Below are 22,201 nucleotides of genomic sequence, written 5' to 3'. Positions count from 1 at the left end.
TCTCCCCTGAAACAAGTTCCAGTTTTGCTCAACGACTTGCAGTGCAGGAATGGGGGGACCGACACACAGCACCACGATGGGGGGCAGCCCTTACCTGCGCTGCTGCCCGTACAGCCTGCGGTGTCCGTCAGCCGGAGCGAGGAGTTCCTGGGTGCCAGCTCAGGCATGGCGATGTCCTGCAGGTTGGGCATGCTGACCACCATGCGCCTGTGGGTGACCTGCAGGTGCGAGGACTTCCGAGACGCTATTTTCTCAACAGTCGGTCTCCTTGGACTTACAAGCGTTCCATTTATTCTGGGGTAGGAAAAAGCAACACTTTACTTTATAGACACAATAATGATTGCAGAATAAGCCTAAACTAAGCATTTTCCCCAGTGTAACGAAGAGCATGTGATACTCTTACAGACCAGTGGAAAACAGACTGGTAAGAACGTGTTGCCCAAATCTCACCAAGTGCAGCCTCAGGGAGACCCAGACGCAAGCCCAGAAGAAACCATCATAAGCCAACAGGAGCCCTGACTGCAGCGGACGCATGTTGGAGGGTGCTCAGGCAAAGAGCAAGGAAGAGATGGAAAACAACAGGCTTCGAGGATGGGGGTAGGTGGGAAGAGAGAAAGGAGATGGGAGAGAGTGACACCAAGGAAGACACAGGGCCGCAAACCACGGGGAGCACGCTAACATCAGGCATGTTTCAAGCGTTCCCTCAAGAAGTAGAAACAGGCCAGGAGTGGTGGCTCATGCCTGTAATCCCAGCACTTTGGGAGGCTGAGGTGGGTGGATCACCTGAGGTCAGGAGTTTGAGACCAGCCTGGCCAACATGATGAAACCCCATCTCTACAAAAATACAAAAATTAGCCAGGCATGATGGTGGGTGTCTCTAATCCCAGCTACTTAGGAAGCTGAGGCAGGAGAATCACTTGAACCCAGGAAGCAGAGGTCGCAGTGAGCTAAGATTGCGCCACTGCACCCCAGCCTGGGCAACAAGAGTGAGACTCTGTCTCAAAAAAAAAAAAGAGGTAGAAGCGTAGAGAGAAGAGCTTCCCAGCTGTTGCCCAGTTCATCATGAGTTTCTAAGCACAAGGCATTTCCTGTTGACTTTCTCGTTTACTCATTTGAATAAAACTGAGGTCCTTGGACACTGTGATCCCTAAAGAGCTGTGGATCCAAAACACGACAGTGAAGCACCTGTCCTCCTCCGACTGGGTGTCGAGGTCCATCTGAGCAAAGGCGTCCATCCTCCTATTGAGCCGGGCTTTAAGGAAAGAATGGAACATGTAGGTGTCTAAGACCTGGAAAAGACAGAAGGCTGGTCACTGGGCTGTGCCAACTCCCCAGGTCCCTGCTCCAAAGCCCCTGAGCCTCCTGGCACAGAACTGGGCACCACCACTCATGCCCAGTGGATACTGAGTGAACCAACTCGAGGGTTTTCTGTTCTTCCTCATTCACAGAGGAGAAGAAATGGCGGCCATACATTCACACAGCGGGGCCCACATACCCACCCCGTGAACAAAAGCGTATTTCATCATAGCTAAAAGAGGTGGACACATGCTTCTGGCCATAAGGCACTAGGCAAGGCTCAGACATATCCTCTTGACATAAACTGTGAGGAAACTCGATAAAAAAGAGAAACGACTGTTTTCAGACACTGGACAAGAGGCAGGCTCGTGGCTGGTACAGCCGCAGCACTGAGGGTGTGGAGGGAGCTCACAGAGGCTGGGGCAGCCGGAAGCCTCGGGCAGGGCTCTGGAAAGGAGGGAATGATACAGGGAGCCTGTATCAGGTCTGTATTAGGAGCCTGTATTAGGAAACCTGCATCAGGGTCTCCCTAAGCCTTTGCTGAATACCCCGCTGCCCAGGCATAGGGCGAAACCGCATCAAACCAAAGAACGACTGGGAAGCTGTCAGCAAAACTCTCCAAGCTCACAAGGGCAGAGAGCCAGTCACGCTCCCAACAGCCAGGGCGGAGGGTCCTGGCTGACCCCCAGCCATTCAGGAGACCCGGGGGGGCGGGGGCACATCACTTAGCAGATGGGCTAGGTTATAAACCAACCCTAGAGAAAGGCTATTCTCGGCCTACCCCAAAGCTGTAAAAAAAAAAAAAAAAAACCCAAAAGGATCAAGGGACTCTTCAGGCAGCTTCTATCGCCTGCCAGGGCAAAGCCCCCGACGTGATTATTTTTTTGTAATAGTCACAAATGGAAAAACCCAAATGCTCAGTAGCAGGTGGACAGAAGAACGAAGCGCACTCTGTCCCAACCACAGGACATTCCTAGCAAAAAAAGGAGCTGCTGCTGAGACACACAGTAGCCCAGCTCGGTCCGAGGCAGGAGGCTGAGGGAGAGAGGCAGACAGAGCGCAGACCGTACGACTGCACAGCCTGAGACTCTGAGACGGGCTGACCGTCTATGGGGACGCACGCAGGTAGAGTTGCCAGGACCTGGGGAGGGATGGGGCTGACTGGGGTCATGGGAATGTTCTTTCTATGTCCAGGTTGAGGAAGTAGTGATACAGATATGTACATTTGTCAAAATCCATCAAACCACACACTTGAAATGGCCATATTTTAAGTAAATTTTATATATATATATATTTTTTTGAGACGGAATCTTGCTCTGTCACCCAGGCTGGAGTGTAGTGGCACCATCTTGGATCACTGCAACCTCCACTCCCCAGGTTCAAGCAATTCTCCTGCCTCAGCCTCCTGAGTAGCTGGGATTACAGGCACCCGCCACCACGCCTGGCTCATTTTTGTATTTTTAGTAGAGACAGGGTTTCACTATGTTGGTCAGTCTGGTCTCAAACTCCTAACCTCAAGTGATCTGCCCGCCTCACCTCCCAAAGTGCTGGGATTACAGGCGTGAGCCACTGTGCCTGGCCATAAGTAAATTATACTCTTAAAAAGCTGATTTTTTAAAAAAAGAGGGAGAGTCACATGACCAAAAGGAACCGTGCTAAAACAAACTTTTTGGAAAAATTGATACACTTGAGAAAATTTATTTTGAAAAGTATTTAAATACAGAAAAGGATAATGGACTGAACACACATAGGACTGAACCCACATCCCACAGCTCTCACCTGCTTATAAAACTGATGGTCCCCTGCAGCCCTGGTTTTGAGAAATTCTTCACTATTAAAGACTCTGTGTTCATAATTTAAATGATTCTTTACATCTCTGACAAAGAGAAAGATAGTCTGAGTGCTAAAACATTCTTAAATACATGAAAAAATAGACCACTTTTAGTAGCAGAAAAATGGTTACAAGAGATACAAAGTTTGAAAAAGCTGTATTCTTCAGAAAGATTCTTGATTACCAAAATGATACGACATGGATGTATTTCATGGTCAAGCATAAATTTCCCCCAACTAGAATGAAACTCCAGGAGGCAGTGTTCCTGTCCTCACCTTCCTCCAGCCCACCAGTTCCTTATGCAAATTAAGACACAAAAATCAGTTGTGGTTCACACACATGAAACTGAGTTCAGGGTGGGGAGCCCAGAGGGGCAGCTAGACTCTCCAAGTGCTAACCAGCTTGGCCGCCAGCCTCCCCAGACAAGTCATTTCACCTCTGTGTTTGCTTGTTTGTTTAGATGGGGTCTCGCTCTATGGCCCAGGCTGGAGTGCAGTGGCACAATCTTGGCTCACTGCAACCTCTGCCTCCCGGGTTCAAGTGATTCTCCTGCCTCAGCCTCCCAAGTAGCTGGGATTACAGGGACACACCACCACACCTGGCTAATTTTCATATTTTTTGTAGACATGGGGTTTCACCACGTTGGCCAGACTGGTCTCAAACTCTTGACCTCAGGTGATACACCCACCTTGGCCTCCCAAAGTGCTGGGATTACAGGCGTGAGCCACCACACCTGGCCCACTTCACGTCTTGGTACCCAGTTTCCTCAGATCATGTTATAAACCCATCGAGATTTTAGCACGTGATCTCCCAGATCTAAAGTAATATACAAATAGAACGAACAACCTTACAGGGCATAGTTAGTACATAACCTGTTTAGTGTTTTCCTTGAGAGAATAAGTTATTTCATCTAGGGGAAATAAAGTTTTATCATCTGTAATCATATCTTCTGCTTCTTTTTATAAAGAGCCAGGATCTTGCTATGTCGTCCAGGCTGTTCTCAAACTCCTAGGCTCAAGGGATCCTCCCGCCTCAGCCTCTCGAGTGGCTGGGACTATTCTGCTTTTCTGTCAACTCACTGAGCTTGTAAAATATTAAGAAATTAAAAAAAAAAAAACTTGTTCATAAAATATTTCATTTTCAAAGAACAAAAGGAAAACAACATATTTAGGACCACACTAATTATGCCTCTTTGGGCAAAGATAATATCACATGTCTGTAATACACCATCCCATTTTTTCCTAATAAATTATTCACTTTATGCAAACAAATACATCAAAAGAATAGGCCATTCAGGCCCAGCGCGGTAGCTCACACCTGTAATCCCAGCACGTTGGGTGGCCAAGGCAGGAGGATCACCTGAGGTCAGGATTTGGTGACTGCCCTGGCAAACATGGTGAAATGGCCACGTTTTGGCCCCGTCTCTACTAAAAATACAAAAAATTAGCTAGGCGTGGTGGTGTGTGCCTGTAGTCCCAGATACTTCTGAGGCCGAGGCAGGAGAATCACTTGCACCTGGGAGGCGGCAGTTGCAGTGAGCCGAGATGGCGTCACCGCACTCCAGCCTGGGTGACCGAGTAAGACTCTGTCTCAATAAAAAAAAAAAAAAAAAAAGCCATTTAAATTTCCATTTTGAAATAATTACACAGAGTACGATCAAGCCAGCAGCCTCTGTGCTAACCCCCTTCCAAAGCAGAAGGCCCCTCAGGAACAGATGAGGCTAGCATCGGGGGTGCCTCCTGGACTCAGGGAGTAACCAGCGAGAAGGAGAGGAGGAACACTGCCAGAGAAAGAAAGGGTGGGTGGGAGAAGGCCCAAAGGCTTTTGTATTACCAAGTACTTATCTATGAAGCTATCATTTTTGCCAAACATTCCTTAAGTGACCGCATATTTAGGCCAGAAATAGCAACTCAATACCTGCACCGTATCACACTGAAATAAACACACTTGACTTGTCCACTTAACCAATTCTAGCTCAAGCACTGGGGAAGCAATAGCATGCGGGAGGCAGCTAATGCAGTAATTCCTGGAATGAGGAGAAAGAAAACTCGCTAACGGGCACATCTTGAGTGTCCCACCCGTCCTGTGGCTCTCCCATAAATGGTTTCATCATCTAGCTTACGAGTCACATCAAAATGGCCTGTCTGTCCCTCACCAGCCCCTGGATGCAGGCCTCGTGGGACAGAGCCCTCCGTGGACTGAGCCAGAGACCGGAGCCAGCACAGGCCAGAGTGACAGGTGCTCCCTGCAGGTTAATCAGATTTGTGTCTTCCTAGAGGGCTGTCCCAAAACAGCCACCTGCAGGGGGTCACCAGGAGAGGGTGTTAGGAAGGCACAGTCACCAGCAGGAGAGGGCGTTAGGAAGGCACAGGCAGGGTCAGAGTCAAAAGAACAAACTTCCCGTAACTGCTGATTGTAACAGTCACAAGAAAAGCTTTGGCGGGGCGGGGACCGCTGGTGTTTGCCAGGCAGATGGTGCTAATGGCCTGCCCTCTGGGGCAGGGTGCACGATCCCCATGAAATGAATGGCTGACTGGCTGGTTACCTCCTCATGGACGCCGGAAACGTTCTCTCACGTACCTGAAGATGCTCACAAGCAGCTGCAGGGTGGTCTGCTGTATCTGGCAGTTGAGTTTCTGCTGCCAGGCCCGCCGGTGGGCTTGGGCCTCGTTCAGGTCTGTGCTGGAGAGGAGGTGGGCGGCATGCAGCTCGTGGTGGAGCTGGAGGCTCTGCACCCTGGAAGGAGGCAGACCGAAGCTGGCTCAGTCCCAGCGCCACGGGCCACGGCCGCCCACCAGCGGCACACGGCCCACCAGGTAAATGAACACTTCGCAGGCTCAAATACCGATCAATAATTTGAGGGGCGGGTGATCGTTAAAAGTACATCACTGGGGCTGGGCGCGGTGGCTCACGCCTGTAATCCCAGCACTTTGGGAGGCCGAGGCGGGTGGATCACCTGAGGTCAGGAGTTCAAGACCGGCCTGGCCAATGTGGTGAAACCCCGTCTCTACTAAAAATACAAAAATTAGCCAGGCGTGGTGGTGGGAGCCTGTGATCCCAGCTACTCGGGAGGCTGAGGCAGGAGAATCGCTTGAACCTGGGAGGTGGAGGTTGCAGTGAGCCGAGATCGTGCCACTGCACTCCAGCCTGGTGGACAGGAGGGAAACTCTGTCTAAAAAAAAAAAAAGAAAAGTACATAACTGGAAGAGTGGGTTCACCTCCACACACGGACTCACATGGGCCTCGACTTGGACTCCGCACACTTCACCCAGGCCAGATCATTCCCTCCTGCCACTGTAGTGAGGGCACTCCCCCTTCTAGGACACCAAAGGCTTCCAGGTAAGGCTGCCTCTTGACAGGTCACTCAGGGCTGCCTAGAAGGGACAGTCACGGCTCCCCCATGGCTTCCCCTCTGTACTTCCTGCCCAGACAGGATCAGATGCCCCTCTGTGCCCTGCAACAAACGTCCTGAGTGTCACCACTCTTGGCCCACCAGGACATGGCCACAGGCTCACCCCAGAGGGCCTTACTCAGGGACAGGAACTCACAGATATCTGTCAATCCTGAGTCACCATGAGATTGGACCCCTGGCCTTCCCAACACCACTCAAGGCTGCATGTCTAGAGGGACGTTAGAAATATACAAAATAAACAGAACCAACGCATATCTGGTCACACATATTTCTTGAGGACCTACTATATCCTACTTTTGCCATACACTGATCTGTGTGCTGGGGAAGGGTGGTGGACACAGGCCAAGCCCCTGCCTGCATGGCACTTTCATGTGAGTGGGAGGAAGTAGGAAAAGAGACAAATCAAGAAAACAGGAGATAATAGGGACATCAGGCAGAGACGCACGTCAGAGCGATGGGCTAGAGAGACGTGATGGTCAGATTGAGCGAGTGGAGAAGAGTTCTCCCAGGAGATGACCTGGAACCAGAGATGTGACAGGAAGATGCAGACGGGGGACCTGATGGACCCAGTGCAGCCCAGCATGGTGGCCGGGGTGGGGGAGGGTGTGGGCCGGGTCAGCATGGCTGGCAGGAGCCAATCTTCTCTGTGATGGGAAGGGCGCATTGGCCACAGGCCCCTGCCGCTGCCTGATCCTCCTGGAGACAGGGACAGAAAAAGGGAAGAACAGGATTCTGGGTGGAGTGGCCCACCAGGGGAGTGGCAGGCAGGCGGCGCCACAGCCAGGGTTCTCTCCAAACATGCTGAGGGGCCAGCCCAGCCCTGGCTGACCAGACTCACAGGACTTGGGCAACTACCCCTGCCTAGAGGAGTCTCAAGAACTGCGATGTTTACCAGCATTAAACTGGCCTTTCATCTGGAAGAACACGTAGAATGCAAGGGAAAGAAATTTTGATGACTTCCCTCATGTAAAAAGGGCTATGATGCCACCTGGAGTGGCAGCTTCTCTTTCTGCATCTTCTGGTGCAGGGACAGTGGGGTCTGAAGGAGACGGCCATCCCCTCCCCCGGGATCCCGTGCCTCCCTCACCCAAGACGCAGCCAGCACAGCCCTGAGCTGGGGACCCTGCCCCTGCTGCCCAGGGAGAGAGTGACTTCCATCAGAGACGAGGACAGCAGTGCAGAGAGTGACCAAGAACCAAGGGTGCTGGGGAAAGCTGGGGAAGAAGGGGGCTGCCCTGTCCCTCCCAGTCACATGCCTAGGTGCAGAGAGATGCACATTGCACTCTGGAGCCCCCTGAGGACGCCCCCCGACACACACCGCAGCCCACAGCCCGTATTATGAGCTCAGAGGCCTCTTATAGACAGGTCACCTATGGCACATGGATTAGCTCGTGTTTATAAAATAGTCTCCAAAAATGAGACTGTGGGAGACACAACATCCTGCATCCCCATTCTGGGGGATCTAGCCAAAGTGGGGTCCAGCCTCCGCACCGTGTGCTTTCCTATTCCGGAATTCTAACAAGACGACGAGGACACAGGCGGAATCCCACCTTCCTGGAAATGCTCAGAGCTCCACCACAGTCTCACAAAGCTCAGTTCTGTTTCAGAATGCCACACTCTAAAAGTCAAGGAAGCAGCTGTGGCTTACCAGAAAGCAACTGAGATTGGGAAAGCACGTGTCTCCTTCAAAGTTCACACAGACGACAGCTGCCAACAGAACGGCTGCTCAGGTGCCCCTGGCTGGGGAGGAGAGTCAGCGATTCCACAGCCCAAGCAAACAGAAACAAACCTTGCCTGTGCGAGACCATCGCTTGGCTTTAAGGCCTTAGGGAATTTTTTAAGATGCAAGAACAATAATAAAGGTAGTTCTCTGGCCGGGTGCGGTGGCTCACACCTGTAATCTGAGCACTTTGGGAGACCCAGGCAGGTGGATCACCTGAGGTCAGAAGTTCGAGACCAGCCTCGCCAACATGGTGAAACCCCGTCTCTACTAAAAATACAAAAATTAGTCAGGCGTGGTGGCGGGTGCCTGTAATCCCGGCTACTAGGGAGGCTGAGGCAGAAGAATCACTTGAACCTGGAAGGCGGAGGTTGCAGAGAGCCGAGATCATGCCACTGCACCCCAGCCTGGGTGACAGAGCAAGACTCCATCTCCAAAAAATAAAAAGGTAGTTCTCCTAAACATTTACAGAAAACTTCCAGGTAGAAGGAATAATCCACACCAAGGTAAGAGTCAGAAATCAGAAAAGCCAGGTGAAAGGCCAGGCCAGAAACCCCGCTCCTCCTTCCCACTCCTCCCAACGCAAAGACAAAGGAAGGCGGAGAGAAGACAGGTGACTGCTGACCCAAATCCAGACTGCATCACAGGCTTCACCAGGAGCAAGTACAGCCTGGCTGTCTGCAAGCCTCAGCGCTCTGCTCCCTCCAGCATCACCTCCACGACCCGCACTCGGGGCCTGACTGCAGTTGGATCCCACAGGCTGTGAGGACTCAAGAGCAGGATCTCTCCTGCTATCATTTTATAAAATGCTGAAGGGAAAAATGAGCTCCCCCAGAGCAACCCCGAGGGAGCCCTGGCACCGAAGCTGAGTCACTGCTTGGGGCACACCCAAGACGACCCAACACCTCCGTCCTGACATCATTAGCAACTACACCTCCTCTCACCCTCCCCTGACCAAATCCCTGCCAAGCCTCTCCACCTCAACAGAGGCCTCAGGGCCCCCAAAGCCTGAAATATTATTTGACCCTTGTTGGAAAAAGTTTGCTGATGCCTGATCTAAGCCAATGAGGTTGAGTAACAGAGATGAAAGAAAACATAAACTATAAAACACTACGAAAAAATTAAGTTCCAGGCCGAGCACGGTGGTTCACACTTGTAATCCAGCACTTTGGAAGGCCAAGGTAGGCAGATCATGAGGTCAGGAGTTCAAGACCAGCCTGGCCAACATAGTGAAACTCCATCTCAACTAAAAATACAAAAAATTAGCCAGGCATGGAGGTGCAATCCCAGCTACTTGGGAGGCTGAGGCAGGAGAATTGCTTGAACCCGGGAGGCGGAGGTTGCAGTGAGCCAAGATGGCGCCAATGCACTCCAGCCCAAGCAACAGTGTGAGACTCCATCTCAAAAAAAAAAAAAAAAAAAGAGAGAGAAAGAAAAAGGAAAGTGCCAATACAGTGCCAGGAGTGAAAGAAATGGACAACTTCTAGCTCGGAGAGAATGGGTCATACCCATCAGAACCCAGCAGACTGACGAAGTCATGGGACAGGGGCCATGGCTGTCCTGTCATTAGTACACAGGCACTGCCCAATTCCGGGTATATGTTGGGGATGCAATACACATCCAGTGAGTGAATGAATGAATGAATGAATGAGTGAATGAATGGATAGGGAACTTCAAGGATCACAGGCACAGGAGCCTGGGGCACAGGAGAGGTTGGGTAGGTTTCCTGGGGGATGTCACTGTCTCTCGACTTGAATTAATATTCAGACAAGATTGGAATAAAGACAAATCACTTTCATTTCAAAATATTCACGGCTGGGCGTGGTGGCTCATGCCTGTAATCCCAGCACTTTGGGAAGCCAAGGCGGGCGGATCACTTGAGGTCAGGAGTTTAAGACCAGCCTGGCCAACATGGCAAAAACTGAAAATACAAAAATTAGCCAGGCATGGTGGCGGGCACCTGTAATTCTAGCTACTTGGGAGGCTGAGGCAGGAGAATCACTTGAACCCGGGAGGCAGAGGTTGCAGTAAGCCGAGATTGCGCCACCGCACCCCAGCCTGGGCAACAAGAGTGAGACTCCATCTCAAAAAAAAAAAAATTCACAAATAATTTCCAAACTATAATACATAAAACATCTATCAATTATATAAAATTGGGGCCAGGCGCGGTGGCTCACGCCTGTAATCCCAGCACTTTGGGAGGCCGAGACGGGCAGACCACGAGGTCAGGAGATCAAAACCATCCTGGCTAACATGGTGAAACCCCGTCTCTACTAAAAATACAAAAATTAGCCGGGCGCAGTGGCAGGTGCCTATAGTCCCAGCTACATGGGAGGCTGAGGCAGGAGAATGGCGTGAACCCGGGAGGCGGAGCTTGCAGTGAGCCGAGATCATGCCACTGCACTCCAGCCTGGGCGACAGAGAGAGACTCCGTCTCAAAAAAATAAATAAATAAATAAATAAAAATAAAAAAATAAAATAGGAAAAGATACTTGAAGTGGCAAATACAGAATCTGAACAAAGACAGTCTGAAATTCATACTATTATGTTTCCCATTACCTCTGAATAAACGTCTGGGCCGCCAGGAGGGGGACATCAGGAATGTCCACATTATCGTCCGTGGACTTGGAGTAGGTGATGCTCCCATGATCAATATTTACCAGAACTAAACCGTCAGCTTCCTAGAAAACAAGGAATCATCTGTAAAGATTGACAGAAGAATCTCAGAATTTGTATACCTCTTTGAAAACACATAAATATGTTTTGAGTTCACTAAGACAGTGTCATCGTTAATTAAATGACCCTCTTTAAAATGCACACATAGGCTGGGCGCAGTGACTCATACCTGTAATCCCAGCACTTTGAGAGGCCAAGGCAGGCAGACTACTTGAGCCCAGGAGTTTGAGACCAGCCTGAGCAACACAGTAATACCCTGTCCCTACAAAAAATTTAAAAGAAATTAGCCGAGTGTGGTAGCATGTGCCTGTGGTCCCAGCTACTCGGGAGGCTGAGGCAGGAGGATCCCTTGAGCACAGGAGGTTGAGGCTGCAGTGAGCTGAGATCACACCACTGCACTGAAGCCTGGGCAACAGAGCGAGACCCTACCTCAAATAATAATAATAATAAAATAAAATAAATGCACACATAGCCTCATATGTTCTACACCTCATATGTTCTACACAAAAATCTAGTATATATCATGAGCTACGTTAATGGGCTAAATTTGATTAAATATGCCTCTCTCTTATTTTTCTTAATTGTGGTAAAATAAACTGTATCAATGTAACCATTGTTAAGGGTGCAGCTCGACAGTGTAAGTGCATTTGAGTAGCTGTGCAAGCATCTCCCCCATCCATCCCGGAATGCTTTCATCATCCCAAACAAACTCTCACTATCCAGCACAGCTCCCAGCCTCCCCTCCACACGCGCACTAATCTGCTTTCTGTCTCCATGAATTTGACTCCTCTGGGGACCTCAAATGAGTAGATTCATGAACAACATTTGTTCTTTTGGGACTGGCCTATTTCACTCCACGTTGACGTCTGTGAGGCTCACCCATCTGTGGCATGTGTCAGAACGTCCTTGCTTCTTCAGCCTGAATAGTCCATTATGTGGAAAGACCACATTTTGCTTACCCATATGCCTTTCTCTTTCAGTGAAGATTCCAATACAGGCCGGGTGTGGTGGCTCACACCTGTAATCCCAACACTTTGGGAGGCCGAGGCGGGTGGATCATGAGGTCAGGAGTTTGAGACCAGCCTGGCCAACATGGTGGAACCTCGTCTCTACTAAAAATACAAAAATTAGCCAGGCATGCTGGTGTGTGCCTACAATCCCAGCTACTCAGGAGACTGAGGCAGGAGAATCGCTTGAACCCGGGAGGCGAAGGTTGTGGTGAGCTGAGATCACACCATCACATTCCAGCCTGGGCAACAAGAACGAAACTCCATCTCAAAAAAAAAAAAAAAGAAAAAGGAAAGAAAAGATTCCAGTACATGTTGTTGTCAAGGTTTCTCCTACCCTGGTATAAACACTGCATGTACTGCTTTTTGGGAGTCTTAGAGGGAGCATTCCAGAACTTCAGTGAGGGCACCACCAACCCCCAACGTCCACTGTGTTGGCTCAGCTCCCCAGCCAGCTCTGCCCCTCCAAGCACGGGAGCACGGGTAGGGGCCTGGGCTAAGAGACCACACAACCCTGGAATGTTTGAGATATGCACCTGATGACTTGGAGAGGCTATTGTGACAGAGTACACAAATACTGAGTCATGTGCCTGAACCCCGCACTTCAATAGCCCCGGAACGCGATGCCAGGTTCCCGAGGAAGGCCCCGACTCCCCGGCTCTCATTCTGGGCCCGCCCTTTAGAGTGCGGTTCAGGCGGCTACGTGAAATATGCGCAAACACATTCTTGGCCTCAAAACCTTACAAGGCAAATACACAAAATGCTAAAGCAGCGAGGCACGTGGCTGGTCCCCTGGACGTGTGAACGCCCAGCATCTTTGGGAGATGCAAGAGGGTTTTGTGGAGGCGCATAGGATCACTCCAGCTCCTTCCTGCAGATCGCACCGCCAGCCACAAAAAACAAAAACACCCAAACAAACCCAGAAGAGCAGCTGCTTCTCCTCGTATTTTTCACAACAGGTAAGTGCCTCAAAGGTGTCCCCCGCTGCTGACTGGAACTGCTAGGCTAACGTGAAAAAAAGCTGTCCGCCTAAAACAGCCTGAAACACGATTTTCTTCCCCTAATGACTAAAAAAAGAAACAACTTTAAACTGCAGAACACAGCTTATTTTCTCCTCGTCTGCGAGGCGGGATGGATGACGCTTTTCCGTTCCTTCCACGGAGGTCTGCCTGGCCTTTTCCTGAAGTGTGTTTTCCCCAGTGAGTCACTCACCTTGGCAGGAACACACAAGCACGGTTCTCCCCTGCAGCGGGGACCCTGGCCCGGCCCAACCAACGGGCCCTTCCCAGCACCTGCGGGGGAAGCATCTGGAGCCTGGGATTTGCTTTAAAATGCTCTGGGAAAAGCGGGGCTGGGGGTGACTGCGAAGCTGGCAACAGGCTGAAGACTGTGAGGGGTACATGACACACGCTGTGTTCTTCTATTTTTGTGCACACTTAGAAATTTTCAAAACGGGGCAAGGCATGGTGGCTCGCGCCTGTAATCCCAGCACTTTGGGAGGCTGAGGTGGGTGGATCACTTGAGGCCAGGAGTTTGAGACCAGCCTGGGTGACATGGTGAAACCCCGTCACTACTAAAAATACAAAAATTAGCCAGGTGTGGTGGCATGTGCCTGTAATCCCAGCTACTTGGGAGGCTGAGACAGGAGAATCGCTTGAACCCGGGAGGCAGAGGTTGCAGGGAGCCGAGATCAAGTCATTGCACTCCAGCCTGGGCAACAGAGCGAGACTCTGTCTCAAAAAAAAAAAAAAAGAAAAGAAAGACATTGTTCAAAATGGAAAGTTAAATGTAAACCTACCCTGTACAAACCACCAATAAGCACAGGAAAAGACGCTGAACATCATTTGTCACGAGGGAAGTGCATATCAAACCACAGTGAGATATCAGCTCCTCCTCACCAGGAGGGCTACCATTAAAAAGGCAGACAACAACCAGCGCCGGCGAGGACGTTAGGAGAAGCTGGAACCCTCGTACTGCGAGTGGGAGTGTAAAGTGGCACGGCTGCCTTGCGAAAACAGCTTCGCAGTTCCTCAAAGGGTTAAACAAAGAGCTGCCTAACGACCCAGCAATTCCACTCCTGGGGACGCACCCGAGAGAAACGAAAGCACACATCCACACAAAAACTTGCACACAAGTGTTCACAGCAGCCAACAGGTATAAACAACCCGCATGGTCATCACTGAACAGTGTGATGAAGATTTTATCACGACGACCTCATTGTGAGTGGATGAACAAAATTCAGTCTATTTATACGATGAAACCCTAGTTAGCAATAAAAATAAAGTGCTGAGAGATGCTACCACGTGGAGGAGTCTCAGATCCAGGATGCGAAGTGGAAGGAGCCAGATGGAAGGACCATGGGTGGAGCGACTCTGTTCCCACCAGAGGTCCAGAACCGGCAAACCCAGAGACAAAGCGCATGGGCGAGGCTGTCAGGCCCTGGGGGCTGACTGCTAACGTGTGATGAAAATTTCCCTTCTAAAATCGGACGGCGGAGGATGGTTACACAACTCTACAAATATCCTAAAACCCACTGAATCATACATTTTCATTGGGTAAACTTTGAGGTATGTAAATTGTATCTCAATAAAGCTATTTTTAAAAACCAAACCCAGTCCGCCTCCTGGCATCACCGCAAGATTTAGCACGAATCCATCAGCTCACCCACTAAAAACACGCTGTGTCAGATGCACAGAGGGGCCGCAACAGCAGCACCTGTGAACACCTCCCTGCTGTGGGCCCGGGCTGGCAACCGCCTCACTCGGCCCCCACCGGGACAATGAGGTGGGCACACTCACTGGCCCGTCTCCACTAGGAGACTAAGGGGTCCCGACTTCACCACAGGACAATGACACAGCCAGAGAACAGCTGCTTCTCACGGTACCCGTGACCTCTCCGAGGTGCGCAGACCCCGCCTTCACCACAGAGCACTGTCAGACGTGTCTTCCCATGTGTCCCCGTGATGGACTCACGGGAATTTAGCATTCCAAATCAAAGGTTCACTACTTAACCTTGCTGACTTCTTCGAAGTGGTCGAGATGGCAGCCCATGAGGAAGGACGTGGGGGCCATGACGAAATCTAGCATCTGGTCCGACAGGATGGGCACGAAGGGGTGCTGCCACTGCAGCGGATACAGGTAGGCCATGAAGCACTCGGCGACCAGCGTCAGCAGAGCCCAGTCCGAGGAGAAGAAGACGATCCGCTGTTCTGTCAGGAAGCATGTCAGGACCTGAGGGGAGAACCCGCCGCACTGAGTACACGCTTTAAAAAAAAAAAAAAGGGCCGGGCGCAGTGGCTCAAGCCTGTAATCCCAGCACTTTGGGAGGCCAAGATGGGTGGATCACGAGGTTAGGAGATCGAGACCATCCTGGCTAACCCGGTGAAACCCCATCTCTACTAAAAAATGCAAAAAACTAGCCGGGCGAGGTGGCGGGTGCCTATAGTCCCAGCTACTCGGGAGGCTGAGGCAGGAGAATGGCATAAACCCGGGAGGCGGAGCTTGCAGTGAGCTGAGATCCGGCCACTGCACTCCAGCCTGGGTGACAGAGCGAGACTCCATCTCAAAAAAAAAAAAAAAGGTACAGACAGGGTCTCGCTGTGTTGCCCAGGCTGTGATCATAGCTCACTGCGGCCTTGAACTCCTGGGCTTAAGCAATCCTCCCACCTTGGCCTTCCCAGCAGCTGGGACCACAAGAACGTGTCTCCACATCCAGCTCATTTTAAAATTTTTTTGTAGAGACAGGGTCTCCCTATGTTGCTCAGGCCGGTCTCAAACTCCTGGCCTTAAGCAATCCTTACACTTCGGCCTCCCAAAGTGCTGGGATTACAGGCACGAGCCACCGCACCAGCCCATATACACCGCACCAGCCCGGTACAATAAAGAGAAAATGCTCGTAAACACACCACCCAACAAAACCAGACAAACTGCGGGCTCTTCCCTGGTCTCTCAGCTCCACCTGCCAAACAAAAGCCACCTGAGACCCTGCAACGAGTGCCATTTGCAAATACCATGCACTGCAGGGAACGCTGGCTTTAAAAAATAATAATATACATTTCGAGTATACCGGTCGGTACATTGTGGAATAAACTTGCATCTTCATCTCTGATCATCACTCTGATGCCCCACTGAGCCAGGGAGCACAAGACGTGCTGGTCGGGGCAGGGATGCGCACCTGCAGCACCTTCTCAGGCCGGAAGCACAGCAGGGGCAGGTGAAGGTCCAGGTCCAGGATGGGGCTTTCGGGGTCTGCTCGGGCAGGAAACACAATCTGGAGCGGCTTCATGTGAAATACCTACGACAGCCAGTGCCCACCATTAGTTCAGAGAGCGGCTCCGGGCAGAGGCTGACATGCACTAGAGTCACTATTTCGGCGCCCAGGGCATCAGACTTAGAAAATGTCTCTGAAGACACAGGCTGCCACGTTCGATTCTGCAGAACAATCGAATGGTCTAGAGATACACAGAACTGCCGAGAAAGGCTCAAACATAAATTAAGTACTTAATGTCTTTTTCTAAGTAAGCCACAATTCCTTAAGCTCTAATTAATCAGCAGACTACTCATTGCCTAGACAGAGATAAACTACAAAGCAGATATTTGTCCCAATTAAGACAAATTCTAAATCAAGCATGTTCAAATTATTCTTAGGTATTATATATTCTTTTTAGTTACTGTATGCTATGAACTCTCTTAATATTTTCAATTGAACAGTCAAAGCTCCTTCAAGACATGTACAGTTAAAATTTTAAGAAAGACATTTTTCTAAATGTATTACTTTGAAGTCACACTTTGGTTCAAATTTTGTATTCACAGAATGGCTACTGAGACACGGCTGGACCTGGCAGAGGAAATCCAGAGGAGGAGGTTCAGTTCCTTCACTGAGGGAGGGCTTCTGAGCCTGCCAGGAAACGGGCTGCCAACAGCGAGTTCCCGCCACCCGGGTGCTGGCACGTGGGAGGCCCTCAGGAAATGCTGGGTGCCCGGCTCGGCACCCGAAGCTCCAGGAAACGAGCAGAATGGACGGATCTAAGTATAAGCAAAGCACAGGGAGACAGAGGAGAGACGTGATCAGAGCAGACGGCTGAGACTCCATCACGGGAGCGCCTGGAAGGGTGAGAAATCAAGAGAATCGGGGAGCCGAGGTTGGCTGGGGGAACAGGTCACAAACAAGGTCTCCAGTGGCCCTGCTTTCTCCCAGTCACCCAAGTCTGTATTCTAAGCATGCCTGCATACGAGAAACTGAAAACAAGAAAAGGTGGTAATTTCTTGGTGGTGGGGATACCAGCATTGCTTCCTAACGAGACGCAGGTCCTTGAATAATGTCATTTTGTTAGAATGTTGATAAGAAAAAGGAATTGCGTCCCAGCGGGGGGCACCTTCACATTCTCCTTGTGCCCGTGCCCGGCTAGGTTTTTTCCAGATCTTCTGGTTTCCTGCCACATCCTGAAGCCCAACTGGCCCATGCGGACAGGTCCCGGTGTGAGCAAGCACGGGAGAGCATGGGATTGGCCCTGCCATAAGACAGCATCTGGCCAGGGCTAGTTCTTGCCTTGGCCCTAAGCTGCTGGGATGGGCTTTGTCCACCCTCAACCCTGAACTGCAATAAGCAGGTAAATGATGTTCTTCCTTATTTTAATCAATTGTTCTTAAATGTGTGTACAACTCCCATCTACTTCAATGTTTAATATCAGAAGTGCTTTGGGTCTTTATTTAGAAGTTCGGTAATGTTTTTATGACCAGTAGTATGCCATAGGAACTTAACTCTTGTCTGTATCAATTAGTTGATGGTGAAATTGATTTTGTGACCCAGGGCTTAATGTCGCAGTTTCTGAGAACCTGCCAGCCACACTAAGGACCTACTGTGCTTGGGTATCTTTGCTTTCTTGTTACCAGTTTGTTTACAGAAGCAAGACATGTTAAAAATTAGGCAAATTCAGCCAGGTGCGGTGGCTCACGCCTATAATCCCAGCACTTTGGGAGGCTAAGGCAGGTGGATCACCTGAGGGAATTCAAGACCAGCCTGATCAACATGGAGAAACCTTGTCTCTACTAAAAATATAAAATTAGCCAGGCACCGTGGTACATGCCTATAATCCCAGCTACTCGGGAGGCTGAGGCAGGAGAATCGCTTGAACCCAGGAGGTGGAGGTTGCAGTGAGCCGAGATAGCACCATTGCACTCCAGCCTGGGCAACAAGAGTGAAACTCTGTCTCAAAAAATAAATAAATAAATAAATAAAGGCAGATTCATTTATGTCAATAAAGTTCTTTTATGTAAAAGAAAAGAAAGCAAAGTTAAATTATCCAACTCGTGGCACAGTATTAATAAATGTCAAGTTTATGTGAAACATTTTAAATATTTCAAAAAATACGGTGGCTCACGCCTGTAATCCCAGCACTTTGGGAGGACCATCCTGGCTAACACGATGAAACCCCGTCTCTACTAAAAATACAAAAAATTAGGCGGGCATGGTGGCGGGCACCTGTAGTCCCAGCTACTAGGGAGGCTGAGGCAGGAGAATGGCGTGAACCCGGGAGACGGAGCTTGCAGTGAGCCGAGATCGCACCACTGCACTCCAGCCTGGGCGACAGAGCGAGACTCTGTCTCAAAAAAATAAATAAATAAAAAGAAATGTGTCAACCAGCTATCCAATTAAAGATTAAAAAAAAAAATACAAATGCTAATCACTCCACCAGCCTTTGGTTGGTCTCTAGAAAATCACTAGAGATTTTCTAGCATATAATATCCATAGTCTCTGAAGTGGGCTGTTATTTCACCCACTCCACAGAGGAAGAGACTGAGGAGAGAGATGTTTAAGGTAAACAGTTTCCAAATCTCAGCTTGATTTGAGCCCCAGGAAAGAGCAGGTGTCACACATAAAGCAACATAGAAAATGACTCAGGTACAGTACATGAGTGTGTGTGTGTGTGTGTGTGTGATTTTGCACACCCAATTAAGCCCAAGATTTGTAAAGCAAGTAAAATCAGTCCCTCTGGCAGGCAAGAAAATGCAGATGAGCGCAGAGTGAGGCTGTTTCTAGTCTTTGCCCTGCTCTGGCTGGTGGTCCATGCACCATCAGAGGAAGGAAGCTGAACGGGAACCAGGGAGCCAAGGCACAGGGCACGGCCCTCTCCTCTACTCCCTGTGCTATGGGGCCCCTCCCTCCTCCCTCCTTTCCACCAGCATAGATCAGAGATAACCCAGACCAGAAGTAACAAGACACAGACACACACACACTCAAAACACAAGACCCGTCTCACTGCTGCTCTCTAAAACAGCCTCGAAGCTACCTTGTTTGAGTTGGGTTCTAGAAAATACGGCTGGGTTAGCTCCTGCACCAGACGAGAACCTTGGCCTACACTGACCTCTTGGATTTATTCAAAACAATCAACATTCATATATGACAGTCCCTAAAACAGATCATGAGCATTATACCAACTTAGAGCCAGTAGCTAATTAGACTTGATATGGAGAGCCGCACTGAGTCAAGCCCGATACAGACTGTCACTCATTTAGACACTGTGTCATTTAGACACACGCACAGGACACAGATCAGCGGGCACTGACTGGCTAACACTGGCACCCGAGGCATCCCTGCATGCGCTCGCCCACCACACAGCTCACTGCTGGGCAGCTCTGTGTGGGCCTGGCTGTGAGCCCTGGATATGCAGTGCTGGGTGTGGTCTCTACCTTCATGCAGCTCAGAGTCTGATGAGGGAGATGAACATTAAACAAACACACACACACAGAAGCCCTAATTACAAACTGTGCTGTGCCCTGCGGGATGAGAACTGGGTGCTATCAGAGAGACGGGGAGCGGGGGTCACTCAGGGAGGACGATCCAAAGACCTGACCGCTGAGAGTGACCAGAGATGAGCCATAGCTGGCCACGAGAAAACAGAGGAAACGCTGTTTCTGGAAACAGTGTGTGCAAGGGCCCTGTGGCGGTAGCTTCAGGGAACGGACAGGAGTCCAGTGAGGCCGGAGAGCAGCACGCCATGGGGAGTGGCATAAACAGAGCTGGAGAGTGAGACAGGGTCCGGGCTGCAGGAGTGAGGAAGGCAGACAATGAGAAACTGTTGTGGGGCTTGGGGAAGAGAAGCAATGTCCATGTGTTAATAATCTCTGCAGCCACCGTGCAGAGGACAAATGGAAGGGTCAAGAATGAACCAAAGCAGACAGGCCAGTGGTCCCCAAGTCACGCAGCGGGGAGCAGCTGGTGACCCAGAATTAAGTGGCAGCAAGGAAACGGGCAAACTGGAAAGGAACGCTGAAGGTAGTCCGGCCAGGCTGAGTGATGGACGGAATGGGTGAGGGAAGAGCAGGCCAGTGGCGACCCTCAGTCACCTTCCTCACGGGTGTGTCGAGATCAAGGAGCCAAGAGTCATCAGCCCAGGAGACATGGAAAAGCACTGGGAGTGCTACGCGCTCATTCCTTATGTTCAAAGGCCGAGTGCGGCTCATTACTGCTGACCCTGAGACTGCTTTGGAGCCAGAGGTCTGGCTCTGTTCACTGATCGCACAGGCTCTCAGTAAATACTTGCTGAGTCCACAGAACAAGAACATAAACTTTAATGATTTCACTGCACATACTGTTGACAAGAAAATACCAACTATCCACATAAAACAGATGTACAAAACACATGGCCAATAAACATTCCCTACAAAGGCTTCTGGGAGCAGAGCTGATGGAGACCTGCGGCCTGCTCTGTATCTGGACTGGAACGCACTGGTAGGATTTTCCACCCAGCAGACTGGTGGGGTTGGGGTAATGTTAAAAACGCACATTTTAAGTTCACGATCATGTGTCTTCTGATATGAGAAACTTATTTTTTCCATTGTCAGTAAAGAAAAATGTAGAAGATCAAGATTAAGACATATAATCTTTCAGAGGACTAACATAATGAAACTGAATCGACATTTACTAAACATTTTGAGACGTTTGACAGGTGTCTATTAAAGGAAAAAATAAAAAGCAGCATCCTAAGTACGGTTAAAATTAGTTTGGAACATGCTGAGTCAAACGGGTTTCTTCACGGAGCTCAGCAACCTGACATGTTTCTCAACAAACAAAAGGGGAAGGCGGCCAGCCACGTCTCCAGCTTCACTTAACCCCAAACCCTGTGTCTTGAAATCACCAATAACATCTCTCAGAAAAAAAACCAGCTTGGGAAATGTTTGCCTGTTCATTAAATAACACAGCACTACATCTAAGAGTAACAAAAAATATAAAACCAGTTACTTCTCATTAATCACACTGTACAAGAGAAAACACTAACAAATGAAATACAATATCCAGGCCGGGCGTGGTGGTTCACGCCTGTAATCCCAGCACTTTGCGAGGCCGAGGCAGGCGGATCACAAGGTCAGGAGATCAAGACCATCCTGGTGAAATCCCGTCTCTACTGAAAATACAAAAAATTAGCCGGGAGTGGTGGCAGCGCCTGTAGTCCCAGCTACTCGGGAGGCTGAGGCAGGAGAATGGCGTGAGCCTGGGAGGCGGAGCTTGCAATGAGCCAAGATCGTGCCACTGCACTCCAGCCTGGGCAACAGAGCAAGACTCCACCTAAAAAACAAACAAACAAACAAAAAACAAACACAAAATGAAATACAATATCCAATATTAAAGACAAATAAATAAATGAGAAATCTGTAATTTGAATAAATTATTCTACAAAGGATTCAGGTTTCCATGTATTATCTGCATAGGGAGCTATGAACTGACGTCCTAACCACTGAAGTACCCACGACATGTTACTAGCTCTGTTTATCACAGGCCGCTCTGTAAAACTCAAGTCTAAATATTTAACTTTTCACCTTTAGAAAGAGTATATAACAGTTTCCACAAGGACCTTGAGAAACATAACGTAAGCACAGCGTTAATGGAAAAATCAAACTCTCTAAAATATTTTAAAGGGGTTTATTCCCAGATGGCCGGGTTACAGTTTGGTTTTGTGCATTTTACAGAGACAGGAGTGACGGGCAAACACATACATCAGTCCCTGGAGGGTGATGTTGGTTTGGCCCAAAAAGGTGGGGCATCTCAAAGAGGAAGGAGGGCATAGTCATAGGCAGGTTTTAGGGATTCTTTACTTGACAATTGGTTGAGAAAGTTGAGCTACTGTCTAAAGACCTGAAGTCAGTGGGAAAGAAGGACTGAGTCAAGATAAGGGGGTGTGGGGCCGAGGCCCTTGTTACATGGAGGAAGCTTCACGGGTGGCAGCCCTCAGAGGGAAGAGATGGTGAACGGCTCTTTTCACA

General features: G+C 49.7%; 1 protein-coding gene across 17 annotated transcripts in view; it reads right to left on the bottom strand.

Moving 5' to 3' along the window:
• The window catches only part of DENND3 (DENN domain containing 3), a 69,481-nt gene that overhangs the window by 30,607 nt on the left and 16,673 nt on the right, over positions 1-22,201 (bottom strand). For 9 of the 17 annotated variants that reach the window (XR_013397468.1, XR_013397469.1, XM_077944134.1 and 6 more), the window contains 7 exons: positions 16,116-16,235; positions 14,954-15,172; positions 10,819-10,940; positions 5,708-5,863; positions 3,076-3,172; positions 1,186-1,289; positions 95-294 (listed from right to left, as the gene is read on the bottom strand). Coding sequence is in view for 14 of the 17 variants with exons in the window: in XM_077944134.1 (XP_077800260.1) it covers positions 95-294; positions 1,186-1,289; positions 3,076-3,172; positions 5,708-5,863; positions 10,819-10,940; positions 14,954-15,172; positions 16,116-16,235 (1,018 nt within the window). In the remaining 3 variants the exon portion in view is untranslated. Of the gene's footprint in view, positions 1-94; positions 295-1,185; positions 1,290-3,075; positions 3,173-5,707; positions 5,864-10,818; positions 10,941-14,953; positions 15,173-16,115; positions 16,236-16,715; positions 16,967-22,201 lie in introns of all 17 variants that reach the window. The other 8 variants (XR_013397467.1, XM_077944136.1, XM_077944138.1 and 5 more) reach the window with 3 other exon arrangements.

The sequence above is a fragment of the Macaca mulatta genome, chromosome 8 (assembly GCF_049350105.2).
Source record: "Macaca mulatta isolate MMU2019108-1 chromosome 8, T2T-MMU8v2.0, whole genome shotgun sequence".
NCBI classification, from domain to species: Eukaryota; Metazoa; Chordata; class Mammalia; order Primates; family Cercopithecidae; genus Macaca; species Macaca mulatta.
This window is presented reverse-complemented; position numbering and strand designations above follow the sequence as displayed.